General features: G+C 46.9%; 2 protein-coding genes across 2 annotated transcripts; one reads left to right on the forward strand and one right to left on the reverse strand.

The window, feature by feature from the left end:
* Window positions 1-253: 253 nt before the first annotated feature.
* On the forward strand, window positions 254-664 carry LOC141832633 (uncharacterized). The gene has a single exon (XM_074720099.1). It carries the CDS (start codon window positions 254-256, stop codon window positions 662-664), a length of 411 nt encoding a protein of 136 aa, XP_074576200.1.
* A 14035-nt stretch (window positions 665-14699) lies between these two features.
* On the reverse strand, window positions 14700-16302 carry LOC141832393 (putative xyloglucan 6-xylosyltransferase 1). Its single transcript, XM_074719897.1, is given in 2 exon segments — window positions 14700-15362; window positions 15364-16302. Coding segments are annotated over 2 exon segments (1311 nt in total). The 5' UTR covers window positions 16174-16302; the 3' UTR covers window positions 14700-14861.
* Between the last annotated feature and the right edge of the window lie 829 nt (window positions 16303-17131).

Raw genomic sequence — 17131 nt, forward strand, 5'->3', positions numbered from 1 at the left:
TCCACAGCGGCTGGTGTCGGATAATGGTCGCCAATTCCAAGGAAAGAAGATACAATCTTGGTGCCAAGGACTCGGCATTCAGCAAGCCTTTACCTCCGTAGCTTATCCGCAAGCCAATGGTCAAGCCGAGGTGACGAACCGGGAGATACTGCATGGACTGAAGACCAAGCTTGATCATGAAGGAGGCAGCTAGGTGGAGGAGCTACCCTGCGTACTATGGGCCTACCGCACCACGCCAAGGGAAAGCACTGGCATGACGCCGTTCCACTTGGTGTATGGAGGAGAGGCCGTGGTCCCAATGGAAGTGGGAGTTCCCTCAGACAGAAGGAGGTTCTACGATGAAGACAACGGGGAGCGCCGAAGGATGGAGCTTGACCTCATCACTGAAGACAGAGACCGAGCCGCCTCTCGACTCATGGCTTACCGGCAAAGAATGTGCATCAAATATAACCGCCGGGTGATCCCCAGATCCTTCCAGGTAGGAGACCTGGTGTGGAAAAAAGCCAAACCAGCAGGCGAAGTGGGCAAGCTCGAGCCCCCGTGGGAAGGCCCCTATCGGGTAATCAAGAAGACAAGTTCAGGCGCCTACTACCTCACCGACTCGGGTGGCAAAGACTTGATCAGACCTTGGAGCGCCACGCATCTCCGGCCTTACCACACTTAAACTCTTTATATTACATTTCCATTACTTGCCTATATATATATTCATGCTCTAAATATAACGACAAGTAATGTCTCTTACAGGCCTTCTCTACTCTAAGGTCTCACGGCCGTTCGCAACTCTCCCGACTCAGACATAGTCGCGGATTGAGTCAATTTAGGTCTCGGACCTACTCCACCGACATAATTAGGTAAGTGACCTACTCCATCGACTCGGCATTAGGTTTCGGACCTACTCCACCGACATAATTAGGTCTCGGACCTACTCCATCGACTCGGCATTAGGTCTCGGACCTACTCCACCGACAGTCATTAGGTAAACACTCTACGAATCGTCTACTCACGGACACTACTCATACATTAGGTCTCGGACCTACTCCAACAGCAAAACTTGCAAGCACGGACACTTGCCTTCTTTCATCATCTCTGCGCACGCCTTCCATCTACGGAAGCAGGACACTACCTGCGTCTCCCAACATGGGAGCATCCGCCAGCGTCAACACTTGTATGAACCCAAGGCACTGGCACACTACGCATCGTCCGCAAGCACGGACACTACGAATCGTCCGCAAGCACGGACACTACGAATCGTCCGCAAGCACGGACACTCTACGAATCGTCCGCAAGCCCGGACACCCTGCGCATCGTCCGCAAGCACGGACACTCTACGAATCGTCCGCAAGCACGGACACTACGAATCGTCCGCAAGCCCGGACAAACTCCATCTTCTAAATCATCCGCCAGCTCGGACCCTTTAATACTTGCGCATCGTCCGCAAGCCCGAACCATCCATACCCATCCAACCATCGACTTATCACACGCACTTGGGTCACCCAGCTACTTGCCGGCGAGCACCACTCGGCTAAACATAATCAGTGCCGAATGCTCAAAACATGTAGTCTCCCATTCGCCTGTTAGACACAGACTTAAGCACCTTACTTTACCTCCATGGGCAGGGCACCCATACTCCTCCTCGTATGCGCTGCCCGGTCTCCCCCCTTCAAGGGAAGTATAGACATTACGGATCATAATACAAACACAACAGACATCCTGCAAAATTTTTCATAAAAGACAAAAGATTACAAAGGAAGGGCCGGAACCCATTACATTCATTTTTTCGCTTTTCCTTTACCCTTGCCGGCTGGAGGTTTCTTGATAACTGCCGAAGCTGTTCGAGCCGAGGCAGGCAATTCCTTCCATACTCGCTGAGGATCCAGCTGATCCAAGGCGGCGTCCGGGATGTCCACGCCGGCTGCTTGAAGCTGTCTTAGTGCTCCCTCAAAGCCGGCTTGCAGCATGCTTCCGGTCCGTTCCAAAAACTGGTCGGTGAATTCTTTGGACTTCAGCCATTCTTCCTTGGCCGCCTCGAGCCGGTCTTCCTCACTTAGCTTATAAGCAGCCAGCTCGCCCCGGGCATCAGCCGACACCCTTTCCACAACCTTGGCCGCCTCAGTCAGTTCGGCCACTTGTTTCGTTAGGCTTTCTACTTCAGCCTCTAGAGTCTGGACTCGCACTTGCCGGCTGTTGGATTCTTCGCAGACGAAGTCCAGGTCGGCCTGCCGGTTGTCTATTTGCTCCTCCAAAAAGTAGATCTCGTCATCTTGCTTCTTGAGCTTCTCTTCTACCTTGGAGAGCTGATCTTCTTTCTGCAGCAGTTCCTCCTTTAGGTCCAGTACTTGAGCCGAGACCTCTTGCAGTTCGGCTTCTAAATTCTCAGCCCTATCTTCAGCGGTCTGCTGCCGGGCAAGGGCAAGGCTGGCTTCATGCCTCTGCCGTGCCGCCTCGCTCTGAGCCGCCTGAAGCTTGCTGGCCCACGTTGCCTCCCGAGCTTGCAACTCACCGGACCGCGCCGCTTCACGAGCCCGTAACTCGGCAACTTGCTCCTCCAGGGCTCGAAACTGCAGGCAAGTCTGGGGCAAGCGGTTGTGCATCTCCAACAGCTCACCTAACGCCTGCGTCAAGTAAATAATATTAGTTCTACTATTAGCTGCACCTAGCAGGCTAAAAGCAAGACTTACCCGAACAGTAGCATAAATGCTACGGCTGGTCACATCTGACAGCAGCAAAGGCATATAATGATCATGGCCTCTGATGGATCGCACCACGTCCATGATCCTGTTAATGTCTGTCGGGGAAAAAGGGGCGTCCGCAGCCACACATGGGGAGCGTGAGTTCGGCGGCGGAGGAAAAACTCCTCCGGGGAATATCCCTGCTGCACCCTGAGGAAAGCGGGACGGAGGCACTTGGGGAAACCTCGGCGTAGAAGATGGGCCTGCTGCTGACAAAGCCACGGTCCTGTCCGCCTCACTTGTACGTCCTGATTGAACCTCCTGCAGGGAAGCCGGCCTAGGGATAGCAGCCGGAGCAGTAGCCTCGACAGTTGCCGCCAATTCCCTTAAGGGCACCGTTGCCGCCGCCTGCTCCCTTGTCGATTCGTCCGCCGGTTCCCTTGTGGATTCGGTCACCGGCTCCTTTGTTGACCCGGCCGCCGGTAGTTCCTCAGCTTCTGCATTCGCCTCGGTCGGCGGTGCCACCATCCCTTGCACTGGCATATCTGCCGACACCTCCACTGATGACGGAGGAAGCCCTTCGGATGCCGGTTCTGGCAGCTGACCCGTCTGCGCCGTAGCCTCCCTCACCTCAGCCTCCCCTACACCCGAAGCTGGAGCGGTGGAGGGTGTCAGGGTTAAGAACTGGGAGAGAGGAATTTGGTCATCCCCCATGTCAATCTCCGGCTCCATGTCTGAAGCCGCAGGTAATACAGCCGCCGGCTCTTCTGCAGGGTCTCCTATCGACGGCACAGGCGGTGTTGGCGGTTCCACTCCCACCGAATCGTCCAACCTTCCCATACGCTGCTCCGCCCGGCGACTCGATTCGGTCCCCGGGGTGCTTAATGGAGCCTTCTCCGGACTGGGCTTCTTCTTCTTCTTCTTCGGCTTGGGTTTAGCCTGCGGTTCCGGCCGAGCCTTCTGTTTCAGTTTCCTTGGGTCGAAGGTAGGGGGGCGCGGTCGGGACGCCTGGTCGTCACCCGGCTCCTTGATTGTCAACGCTTTCGCTGAAGGAGGTGCCTTTTCTGATATTTCTTGGGCGCGAGACTTCGAGGCCTGAGGAGCCTTTCCGCTGGATTTATCTGCTCGAGGTTTCTTGGACTTGGGCTCCTTTTCCTTAGCCTCTGCCGGTCGCGGCCTCTTTTCCTTAGCCGACTTCCCGCGAGCCTCCTCTTGAGTTTGTTGCTGACTGACTCGCTCAGAGGGGGTCGCCGAATGGGACCTCGTCTCGGATCCGGCTGCTGCCGCTTGACTGCCCGCTGAAGCAGCTGGTGCCGGACTCCCTTCAGACGGAGTTGGAGTCGCCAGTTTCTTAAAAGACGCACGGTCCCACTTGATGAATTTGTTCAGCGAAGCCGCCATCCAAAGATCCTCTGCAAACAGACAAGAAGCGTATGAAATTAGAAATCGACGAACTAAGGAAAAAACACTTACTTACCAAGTGGCTGAGACAGCTCCGCAGCAATCGGGCTTAAACCCGCTCGGAACAGCAAGCCTTCCTCACCAAGCAATCGGTCCGCATGGAACTGCAAGCCATCTATCACTTGGAACGCGGATTGATATGCAGCATCCGACTTATAGCCGACCAGCCGGGGAGGAAGCGGCAGATCATCTTGCCAGACCGGCGGAGCGAAGGGGACTTGGGGGAACGGACGAAGAAGAACTTAGTCTTCCAAAACTTAAGAGATGACGGAAACTCGGCTAAAAATTTGATACGGGGACGGGCGTTTAGGTAGAAGACTCCTTCCTCTCCCTTCTTTGGATAAAAGAAGTAGTGGAATACAGTCGGGTGCAGTGGAATGTCATACACCTGAAAGACTATACAAGCGCAGGCTACCAAGCGAAAGGAATTGGGTGCTAGTTGATTAACTGGGACACCAAAGTACGCGGCTATTCTAATAAAGAAATCAGGGATGGGGAACCGCAGACCTCCTTCCAATTGATCGAGGAAGAAAGTCTGGTAACCGGGAGGAGGAAGGTGTGGCCGGTGATGGCTCTTAGGTGCCTTAATTTTATACTGGCGAGGAATCCCGAATCGGGCCCTTATCGCTGACCTAGACTCTTTATCAAAAACAGAAACCATGGACTCATACCAGACTTTGTTCGACTCCGACATGCTTATAAACCTAAGAACAGAAAGAAGAGCAGACTGAAAATGCGAACCAGGAAAGGAAAGGGAAGCTTACGCCGGAAAGATCGCCGGAGAAGGAAAAGCAAAGCGCAGCAGAGGTACAAAACAGGAGCACCGGCGACAGTAGGGAAGAACGAGGAAGAAGACGGCGAAATGAGCCTTTCGAAGGCTCTCGCCAGTTATATTGGAACCCTAACTCTTCATAACCGTCCGATCAATGATCAAGAAAAGGCGGGATTCAATGAGAGACGTCGGATCGACACATTTCTCCGAGCAGATCTGCTGATGTCAGATCCATGATACGAAAGGGCGGATAAAAAGCACGCCTCTTTAATTGCCTGTCTTGGAAAAGACAGCGCCCCTTTCCGCGCACACACGCCGCCAGTACCTTCATTAAATGCGGCCAGCCACAAAGCGGCACGTGTCTCTCAACGATTAGCCTCCCTCCGCACCGTATAACGTCTCAATCGTTCGCCCTTTGTCTCGGCTGACTCGAAGTAACCTCCAGATTAGGTTCAGACTCGAATCTGACCAGGTTTAGTCAACCCGCCTCATACTAGCATATGTTGCCTTTCACATACTAGGAAATACATAACACGTTACGGTAAACAGGGTTATTATTATTATAAACGAGCCATTACATCAGCAGGTAACATCCCGGATACAGTGGAGATTATTTCTCCGAAGAGGGGCCAGCGGGCGTACTCCGAATCGAAGTTTGCACGAACTCCATCTCCTCCTTTATCTTCTCCAGTAAGCCCAGAGCTGAGGACATGGATCCCTCCACATGGCTCACTATGACATTGTCCTGTTGCGCCCTTACTCGAATGATCCCCTGGAGTCTCTGGATCTCCAGCTTGGCCCGTACCAATTCCTCCTCAGCACGCCTTAATCGCTCCTCAGCTATATGGGCTCGATGAAGAGACACCTGCACCCGCGTCTCCATTTCGTCTGAAAGGTTTAGGTGCGTAGTGGAACCCGTTTCGGATCCGTCGCCATCGATTTCCATAGCCGTTGTCCCGTTCGCAAAACGCTTCTCGCAGGATTGTCGTCTAAGGAAGACAACAGAAACATATGTTGGCACCGCTACTTATAGCCCACGACCAAAGAATTTGAAGGGCCAGAGACCGCTCTGGAATCGACGCGCGTCCCCAGGGAGAAGACAAAGAGGTGTCTACACACCCGTCGAGGAGGATCCGCAACTGCCAAGGGTAATAATTACTCATAAATGCCTGCCTCGGACAAGACAGCCGCCCACTCTGCGCATGCTCAAACCGCTTTTCTTCCCATCAATGCTACCAACCCCGCACTGACATGTGTTTCTGGCGATTATCCTCCTTCGGACTGCGCATTTACCTGATTGCATCTTTCTCTCTCTCTTCTTTTGACTAAGTTAAGCCCCGGGCCCAACTCAAACTCAAGTCTGACTTGGTCTAGTCAGTCCGCTTCCCGCTCCCTTCGACTAGACTAGTGGGGAGGCTTATGTTCCGGGGATAAACCAAGGGGATAACCATGATCAGACCTGAGTCTCAAGTTGGTCCCTTCATTAGGAGGCCCCACTCGTTGACCGGATCCTTCCATCCGGCAGGAGCCTCGCCGGATCCTTCCATCCGGCAGGAGCCTCGCCGGATCCTTCCACCCGGCAGGAGCCTCGCCGGATCCTTCCATCCGGCAGGAGCCTCGCCGGATCCTTCCATCCGGCAGGAGCCTCGCCGGATCCTTCCACCCGGCAGGAGCCTCGCCGGATCCTTCCGGCAGGAGTCTCGCCGGATCCTTCCACTCGGCAGGAGCCTCACCGGATCCTTCCACCCGGCAGGAGCCTCGCCGGATCCTTCCACCCGGCAGGAGCCTCGCCGGATCCTTCCAGCCTCCGCCAGGAGCAGGACCGGATCCTCCTATCCCCCGGACCGGATCCCCATCCGGCAGGAGCCTGGCCGGATCCTCCTATCCGGCAGGAGCCGGACCGGATCCTCCCATCCGGCAGGAGCCTGGCCGGATCCTCCCATCCGGCAGGAGCCTGGCCGGATCCTTCCATCTGGCAGGACGGCCACACCCTCGCCGAATCCTCATTCGGCCGTAGCATAGCCGAATACCCATTCGGCCCTAGGAGCCGAATCCCTCATTCGGCCACACCCTTCGCCGAATCCTCATTCGGCCGTAGCATTAGCCGAATACCCATTCGGCCACTATCCCTAAGCCGAGTCCCTCATTCGGCCACAGCCTCAGCCGAACCCTTTCGGCCACAGTCTCAGCCGAGTCCCCATTCGGACCACACTAGCCTTGCCAGATCACTCCGCAACACTCTGGCCCACCTCATCATGATTTCTGACAAACCCACACCCCTCGCCATTAATGTTATCTCTCTGATTGTCTTCAGGGATAGTGACAACATAAGGCTTTACCGGCGATGGGACAATAAACTCGATTATTCCTGCCATCTCATTAATCATGATGAGACATTTCTTAAATGATGACGTGACAGGTATACACGCTCATCCCTCTATAAACAGACCACTCCGCTCCGCAGGTACTCTCTCTCACACAATTCTCACATAATATACTGTTCTCTACTGTTCATCTTCTTTCCCCACTGTCCCTGACTTGATCGTCGGAGTGGTCGCGCCAGGGCGCCCCCCTGGCCTTCCTACTGACGTTCCTGTGTTCGTCAGGTTTCCCTGGAAGCTGGTGCTGCTCATCATCGACCCCGACGAAGTCTTCGGCGACTGTGTGTTAGGAACCGGGAGATGGCTAGAGAGGGGGAGAGTGAATAGCCTCTCTTCCAATCGATTTTTCTCCTACAATGGATTAGTACGCAGTGGAAATAGGAAGAAAAACAACTAACAAAGCAGGGAAGGAGCTAACACAGGGATGTACGAGGTTCGGGGATAACTTGCCCCTACTCCTCGGCGTGTCCGTGAGGTGGACGATCCCTTGATCTTCGGTAGATCACACCCCGGATGAATCTGGCTAGATAATACCTCCTTCTCGGTGGAGTGACCTCTCCACAACAAATCTCAAAGATATGAATTAAGCACAGAGATAAGAAGGAGGTTGAGGCAGTTAACAGAACAATAACTTACAGAACCGACTGCCTCAACTTAACCACAATATCAAGTCCTCACCGGTGGCAGATCAGAAGATTCACCCGAGAGCAAGAACACCAACACCTTGCAGCACCTCAGGCAGAGAACTCAAGCAAGAGGAATGAACGCAAGAGAGACCACAACACAATTCACAGATTCACAGCTTAAAAAAAATGCTCTCTCCTTCTCCATCCCCTTCTTTTAATCTTCCTTTCTTCTGCTCATGCAAGCACACCTACTGAACCATCTGAGCCCCTCTGAGCCCTCCGGCACACTGAAGTCATCCTCTACTCCAGTTGCCAGGCGAGTTCAGTCGTCGTGCCAGTAGCCGTTTATCCAGAAAATGGATATCAAACAAACCTGGTAAGATGGAAAGCCAATCCTTGACTCTCCTCATTATTCCTTTATTTGAATTTGAATATCTGCAAACTCAGAAATACATCAGCAACAAATCGCAACATAACAGCGAATCAAAGAGCAGATCAGAAGAGCAGAAATACGCAGAAGTCTGAACATGATAGCCATAATCGATCAAGACATCGATTAAGAGAGAGTGGAATCGATTACCACCCTTGTAATCGATTCCAGCGTGACTTAATCGATCAGATGATCGATTCCCACGTTATGTAATCGACCGTGCGATCGATTAAACGTCGTAGCGCGATTTCCACAGAACACCCTGTAATCGATCAAGTGATCGATTACAGTGTGTTCCATAATCGATCAAGTAATCGATTATGATGAGTTCTGTGCGACATTCAATTCTCACAGATTGCTCAGTAATCGATCCGGTGATCGACTAACCATCCTAGCTACTGGTTAATCGATCCACCCACCGATTACACTGAAGTTAATTCGATTCCCACACAACTTGATCACCTGGTCAACTCGTATCTCACCCGAGCCAACCACATTGGACTATGTATTCAGAGAACAGGCTCCCAAGCCTCCTCTGACAATGGTCCGGTCTGGAGACAAGCTACCAAGCCTTCTCCGACCACAGTCTGGTACAGAGAACGAGCTACCGAGCCCTCTCTGACCTAGTCCGGTACAGAGAACGAGCTACCGAGCCCTCTCTGACCTAGTCCGGAGAACGAGCTCCCGAGCCCTCTCCGACTCCATCTGGTCCAGAGAACGAGCTCCCGAGCCCTCTCTGACCTAGTCCAGAGAACGAGCTCCCGAGCCCTCTCTGACTTCATCTGGTCCAGAGAACGAGCTCCCGAGCCCTCTCTGACCTAGTCCGGAGAACGAGCTCCCGAGCCCTCTCCGACTCCATCTGGTCCAGAGAACGAGCTCCCGACCTAGCCCTCTCTGACTCCCTAGTCTAGAGAACGAGCTCCCGAGCCCTCTCTGAAGTCCGGAGAACGAGCTCCCTAGCCCTTTTTCACTAGTGACAGTCGACATTTGATGTGGTAAGATCAGTCGACTGGCACTAAGTTATTACACCTGATACGCCTCATCAGTCGACTGGATTTAACTCCAGTCGAGCCATTTCTGGAGATTAGTCGACTGACCTTGAAGGCCAGTCGACTGATGGCAATCAGAAGGTATAACAACTCGACTGGAGCTTCACATCAGTCGACTGAAGGTGATGGACTTGACTGGATGTGTTCATCAGTCGACTGTCATCAACTCCGAGCAAACAGAAGGTAAGATGACTCGACTGATCGACCACATCAGTCGACTAAGGGCAAAATCAGTCGACTAACTTAAATCTGTGTCAACATCAAAATAACAGTCGGGACAAACTGCATCAACACCTTGTACTTGATCCACCTAGGTTCCCAATCATGTCTTCCTTGTCTAGTCCCACTATGGCTTTGCATCTACCTGGTTCCTAACCTGCACCTACATACTTGACAATATTCATCAATATAACACAAGACTAACTTTAAACTTAGTCATACATCAAAATATAAGTTTAATGTGGTGCTCCCAATACCAACAATCTCTCCTTTTGATATGTACAAACTAGTTTAAAGTTAGTTAAACATAACAATAATGAAAGATGATATATGTATTTAATGTATGATAAATGATCAAAATAAATACAGTCATACATAAATACACGAACATGAGTTTTAAAATTCTCGCCCTTAATTAAAACTTCCCCTAAAATATATAATATCTAAGCCTTGGAAAATTTTAAATTTTTAGGAAAAATTTTCTTAACTTTAACTCTCATTTTCTCTCTCCTTTTTTATACATCAAAAAGAGATTAAACTATATAATACGGGGAGCCCGAAATTCCAGCATGCACAAGGAGAAGCGACTAGATAAGGAGGCGCTCATTCAGAGGGTACAAACGCATGTTTACAGAGCGCTAGACATCTACATGGATCATGAGCTACGATAGGAGTAGGTTATGGTGGAGCACAACGTATTTTGGGATGAGCTTCATGCTGCACATATAGAAGTGCACGTCATCATGTATATATTACCATCCACATGCACACATACTTGCATGAGTTGTTCATTGTGCCAGTGCATATGTAGGAGCATGACTCATTATGTATTCATCTTTATATACACATACACACATACTTGCATGAATCCAGCATCATACTAGAACATGTGTAGGAATAAGACTCATTATGTATTCATATTTGTATCCACATACATTCACATTTGCATTTGCATACATACCCTTATTGTAAAATAAAAATAAAAATAACCTATTTTTGGTGCATGGATCCGCCATCATTGATCCATCTAGTCCGTAGCAAACGACTAGCGATAAAGACGTCCCAAATCCGTTGATGGTTGAGGATTTGCCAAAAAACCTATGAGAGTGAATAGGTCAACTGACATGACTTATCTAGTCCGTAGCAAACGGCTATGGTAAAGACATGTCAAATCCGTTTATAGCTAGCCACTTGCTAAAAGTGGGCAGATCTTGGGGCTTCTTGTGCTTGAGGAGATGGACAGGAGCTGCATGGATCGTGGACATTGGTTCAATTCGATGGAGCAGCTGGAGGAGATGGCGGACAGTGGACTAGCGACTGGTGACACATGAGGAGTGACCGGTAGCGGAGATGGTAGAGTGACGGTTGGAGGAGTTGGTGGGCAGTACACTAGCGGTCGAAGACACATGCGGCTACTGGGATGATGGTGGAGATTGGTGGAGTGACGGCTGGAGGAGATGGTAGACAGTGGATTGGCGGTTGAAGACACATGCAGCTGTTGGGATGACGGTGAGATTGGTGACGATGGCGAGCAGCACAAGTGGATGATGTCGCTCACCGTCGACCCGAGTGATCTTCATGATGACACTTGTTGGCAGTGTATGGCTGATGCTGATCACTGACGATGGTGGCACGTGGGACGTAGACCTGCATCATGATAGAGTGAGAGATATAGCGATAATGATGGTATCCATGTGAGCACATGTACAATATGCCTTTGGCAATTACTTAGATCTGACAGTTCATCGGACATGACATGAGCTGACATCATTGGTGCTTTTGTATTCTTGTGCATTTTCTTAGATGATATATATTTAGCCTTCGTAAAAAAAATTTTTTTTTAAAGATTTTAATCTGCTTGCTAAAATAAATGATTAGTCAAAAGAAAGTAAAATAAGTTTTGGATAATTAAACTTTAATGCTTAAAGACAAATACTTAGATAAATGAATAATTTAAGCAAGTAAGTAAATAAACATGTAAACTTGAAAAAGAAATTAACTTAGTAAGAAATGACTTTGAAATTTTAACTAAGTTAAGTTAAGTTAAAATAAGACAATAGTTAAGCATAAAGTCAACTATCAGCCAAACATAAGTTAGATATCAAATAACCAAGTCAATAAATAAGATCTTTAAGTTGGTGCAGGAAGTATCAGAATTGAGCTTATATTTTGATGTTGATAAATGTGTAAAGTTAAGTATTGTTTGTGAACTGATCAATTGATCTAAATGTGCAGGTAGCACAACAAGTAAGTCTTAGCTGGAGGCTAAGTAAGGAAAGTCCTAGTTAGAAGCTAAGCAAGACAAATCCTAACTGGAGATTAGGTAAAGAAAGTTCTAGTTAGAGGCTAAGCAAGGCGAATCTTGTAATTTAATTTTCCCTTTTGAACCATGATCTTGAAATCTCCAATCAATATGATTGGAGTATCGCTACTTGATTCATAAGTTGGAATTTAGACTCATTCCTCTAGAGAATCAATTAACATGATCTCTCAATAAGTCTTTAGTAAGTAGATTAGCAAGATTTTCTTTTGAAGTCACATAGTTGATGGAGATCACACCATTAAAAAAAATGATAATCCCAGTCAGTCTCATGGACTTAATCCCTGGGGTGGCCGGCAAGGTCCTACGGAAGTTTCCCATCGACCACTAGGGTAAATCGGGAAGCGCATACGGCGGCCAATCCAGATGCCCAGCATCCTTTGATTGTGTTCCCCATTTGGAGGAAAATTTCTGCAAATACGTCGTAGTTGGAAATCGAATCGCAGGTCCCTGGGTCACAACTCGAATGTCCTACCGTTGCACCATTACCTCGGAGACAAGATCACACCATTAAAAATTAACTATCTAATAGTATTATGTCTCTAATTTATCTATCAAGACTTATCATTATACATATTACTTTATGCCCTCCTTATACTTGCTCGATCATAATGTTTTATAACTGTCGGCACAAGTTTTGTTCAACTCAAAATATCTTTCAAAAAGTTATAAGATTATTTTACTTCTTCTCTAGTTTTATTTAATTTATGAATTTAAATTTCATAGTAGATTGAGCCATGCATACTTATCTTGAGGATTTATAATACATTACTCTTCCTCCTATGGTAAACACATAATTGCTAATGGATTTAGAATTTTTTTATATTAGATATTCAAATAGTATCATTGTATCCTTCTGGTTTAGTGAGATACCTCTCAAGTAGTAGCGTAATCATAGTCAATGGTATATTTGAGGTACTTTAGCAATCATTACTGTCATCCAATGATCACTACCTGTCAGGTCTTGTGCAATTTATGATGTACATGAGATTACTTATTATTTTAGAATATTTTAATTATGATATGGGTTCACCGTTATTCTTCTTCAAATCTAATTCTTCTTCAAGCATAGATTTACGCCCAAGACCATCAAAAGTATTATACTTCTTAACATAGTGATATTATGACAATATTAGTCTGATGTTTAGAGATCTTAATCCCTAATATCACATCTGTTAACCCGGTATCTTTTATATTGAAATGTCATATCAATATTTTCTTGGTCATTTCTATTATATTACGACTGATTAGCATGTTTTGACATAAGCATACTATATCGTATGCTTTAAGTGTGCTTTTTATATAGATGCTCTTGTCGGAGTCGTTAATCTGAAATCCATTTGACAACATTATTTTGTCAAATTTTTTTAATGAATCTACACACTTGGTCTCTTAATCCAAAACTACAAACCTTTTTTTATTGTTCCATGTAAATTTTATCCTTGGAACCTCCATTCAAAAAGGTTATTCTCATATTCATTTAGTGCATTTCGAGATTGTATATTGTTGAACAAATAAGTATCAAAATAATAAAGGCTGTTTGCTAGCTAGAAGTCAAACATTTTTATTAATTGACCCATTAGCCTTGTATTTCTTTTTCTTTTTAAATTCATTTATGTCTATTAATTAGTTTAAGTATGTTTATACATTATGAATTTTATTATGCTATTTACAGCCTCTTTCTAGCCAATAAAATGTCATTTCGTTCCGATCGACTTTATAATAAAATACAGACAGATAAATAAAATACGCAACAGACTCATAGAAGAAAGGACATACTACAAGATAGTGAAATCCTTGAGAATCGACTCATGCCCAATTCACAAATCTACCTCCTGCAAATCAAACGCGCTAGATCAGGAGGCTATTTATTATCTCTTTCTAGAATCAACTTGACCATGCCGATTTGACTATTTTAGGTTCATTTTATACCATATAATTAAACAAATTAGGCTACGCCTTAGTTTTCCATCCATTTAATAATTACCATTTGCAGTCTCACAATGATTATCATTTGAGTTAACAATTAAAAGAAATATGACGCCAGTTGTCCATAAAATATGATAAATGTAATAAAATCACCCGCCCCATAAAATTATTTTTTTTTCAGAAGACAAATTTGCTCTTCTGCATGTTTCATACGGAAAAAAAAGGCCTTCAGAAGATTTCTAGTATATATCATTAGCAAACATCTATCAGAATTTCATGCAAAAATATATATATATATATATATATATATACTTCAGAATGTTTCTAGCATATGTATGCTTACTCAGTATCATTAGAATACACCTACTAGAACAGAACAAACACAAGAAAATAAGATAAGTCATTCATGTCCTCAAACTTGAGTTTTAATATACCCATGCATTTAAAATGATACAGGAAGCTAGAAACCAGTAATCACAACAGATATTTAAAACAGAATTAGATTTCATGGCTGCAATTGCTTGTCTTACATTTGCTCAAATCTGTAAACACTACACTAGAAATCAATAGATTACAATTTGCAACTTTTCCTTCACAGCTCTTGACAAATTCATATACTATTAGCAAGTAACTTCCAGATAAGGAACACCATGAATAGCAAGTAAGAAAGAATTTCTTAACGACAGGGGAAAAATTATGGTAGCAAGATATGCATTTTCAAAGAGAAAGAAACCTCCTCCCTCCCCTGTCTCTTGCCCCACCAACACTAGTTTAAGAATCCTTAAGCAATGACACAGTAGCAAGCATGGAAAAAAGAGTGAAGAAGATGGTTAGTGTCAGATATGCTTACATGCATATTGATCTGCCATGAAACTGTTTGATACACAACATTACAACAAAATCATATTATAGATATACCTTTGTATAAATAACGATCGAGTAGATGAGAGCAGGCCTAAATTTAACTAGACAGGAAGAAAATGATCAAAAAGGTAAGTTTTTTACTCAAGATTTAGCGCCTTCTGAAGCCTTGAAATGTGGATGGAGCAGTCCTAGTTCATCCTTCAGATCCAAGGGGTTGCTTGTCTCATTCCTGATCCGTTTCACCCTTCTACTAGCGAGTGATTTGTGAGTGAAGCCATACATCTGTAGAATTTGGTTGTCCCCGAAATTGAAGGCGCGGTCCATCTGTTTGAGGCAGCGCTCCACCGGATAATCGCCAAATTTGCCGCAGGGTTTGCAGCCGACGAAGTGAGTGACGAGGGGCCAGCGGTGGTCGCCGAGTCCCGGGTGGTAATTCTCGATCATTTCCTCGTAGCGGTCGACGAGGATGCCCCAGTACCCGTGGAGGTAGTATCCGTTCTCAAGGTAGACCTTTTCGCCCCAACGTTCGCGCTGGGTGGCGAGGAGATAGACCATGGCCGACTGGTCGTCGGCCTCGAAGACAGGTCTGTCCTTGAGGTAGGCGGTGAGGATCTTGCCGGCATCGATACGAGTCTTTCCCTTTAGGTCCCATGGGCGCCCAGACGTCGAGGAGGTCGAGCGACCATTGGCAGTTGCGAAGCAGGAAGCTGCCAGTGTTGAGACCGATCCAGTTGTGGTCGTCGTAGACCATCTCATCCCAACCGTGCATCACGAGGTTATAGGGGGCGTAGCGCTCCCACGGGAGTTCGAAGGCCATGTCCGTGAACATAGCGTCGCTGTCCATCCACCAGAGGAACTCCACCTCGGGATGAGCGAGAAGAAGTGAACGAATCAGCGGCAGCTTGGCCCAGAATCCGGCCATCTCCGCGTCGAGGAGAGCCATATTGTAGAAAATCTCTAGGCCATGGACGCGGCAATAATCGATCTTATTCTTGATGGCTTTGAGTAGGTAATGATCGCCGATGGGATTCTCGCATGGCTTGGGGGAGGAACCGGTGACGAGGAGCACGCGCGGCTTGTTGGGCCCCACGAAGCTGGGCCGACCGGGGTGTTTGCGGAGCCAATCGGCGCGCTGTCGGTCCCAGTCGGAGATCTTGGGGCCGAGGGAATAGGGGGCGGAGGGGTCGCGCGGGGGATCGTCCGCCTCGTCGGCGGAGGAGGCGTCAGGGTGCTTCTCGGTGAGGGCGCGGTGGGGGAGTTGGGGCTGGCGGTGGAGAAGGCGGCGCAGGTCGTGGAGGTCCTGCTCCGGCGTGCCGAAGCGGCCGGCGCCGATGGTTCCCCGGAGGACGACGACGGTCAGGACGAGACAGATGAGGGTGAGGCGACCGTTTCGAAGCGTCCTCTGCAGATGCCGCACTCGCCGCTCGCCCAAGCACCGACCCAGCACCGACATGATCCCCCCTGTCTCTCCCTTTCTCTCTCCGGGAGGTCGGAAGAAGGAAAAAGGAACGGTGAAGGAAGAAGGTGGGTGAGAATAATCGGAACAAAGCTAGAAGAAGGAAGGAAGCGAACGCGTGGAGAAAGAAAGGGGAAGCCTCTGGTGCTCTTCCGGCTTTGTGAGGTTAAATAAAAAAGGGTAAAGAAAGAAATTTGACAATTTATTATTATTATTATTATTATTATTATTGGTAACGGGTATTGTACTTGCTATATTTGGGGCTTGATAAAAGGAAGGAAATTTTTAAAAATAAATAAATAGGTATTATTTGCAATTTGTTGAACGGAAAGAGGAGAAAATTATATTGGAGGCTTTAAATTCCATTGATGGCCCTCCATAGTAATTAATATTTTTTTTTAATTTATTTAGTTTTCTTTATTTAATATTTAAAGTGTTTACTTATTTGATCAGCCCACGATAGTAATCTTTGAAATATAGTCTGAAAATCTAGATCATTTTTAAAATAAAATACAAAATAAACATGTAAGCAATGTTCTAACAACTCCTTCGAAAACGATTATTGCAATTAATGCTGTTAGAGATTTATTTATTTTTTGCTTTTCTTGTTGGATTTAAATATGTTATTTTAATATGTTAATAGTACCGATAAATTTTTAACCATAATAGGATTTCAAAAACAAAATAATTATTATGCATATAAAATTTCATGGCTATATTATTATTGTACACTTAAATGGCAAGAGTACGTATGTCCCAAAGTGGGAAGCTGCGACCGGTTCAGACTAAGTATTTGAGTCAAATAGGGCCGGTTCGGTTTTTGACGTCAGTTTACAGCAACGAACAAGCTGGCGATGCATTAGATGAGACTGCCAATAAGCAGGCTTTCATGCGAATACATTTATTTATCATTAAATTTTAATATCATATTAATCTTAAACATTGACACGTAAAG

Source organism: Curcuma longa, chromosome 7 (assembly GCF_044706935.1).
Source record: "Curcuma longa cultivar G26 ecotype Majalengka, Jawa Barat chromosome 7, ITB_CL_G26_1.1, whole genome shotgun sequence".
Lineage (NCBI taxonomy): Eukaryota > Viridiplantae > Streptophyta > Magnoliopsida > Zingiberales > Zingiberaceae > Curcuma > Curcuma longa.

Excerpts from the sequence above, each read along its gene's own strand:
- LOC141832633 (XM_074720099.1), top strand. The coding sequence starts at position 254 with ATGACGCCGTTCCACTTGGTGTATGGAGGAGAGGCCGTGGTCCCAATG.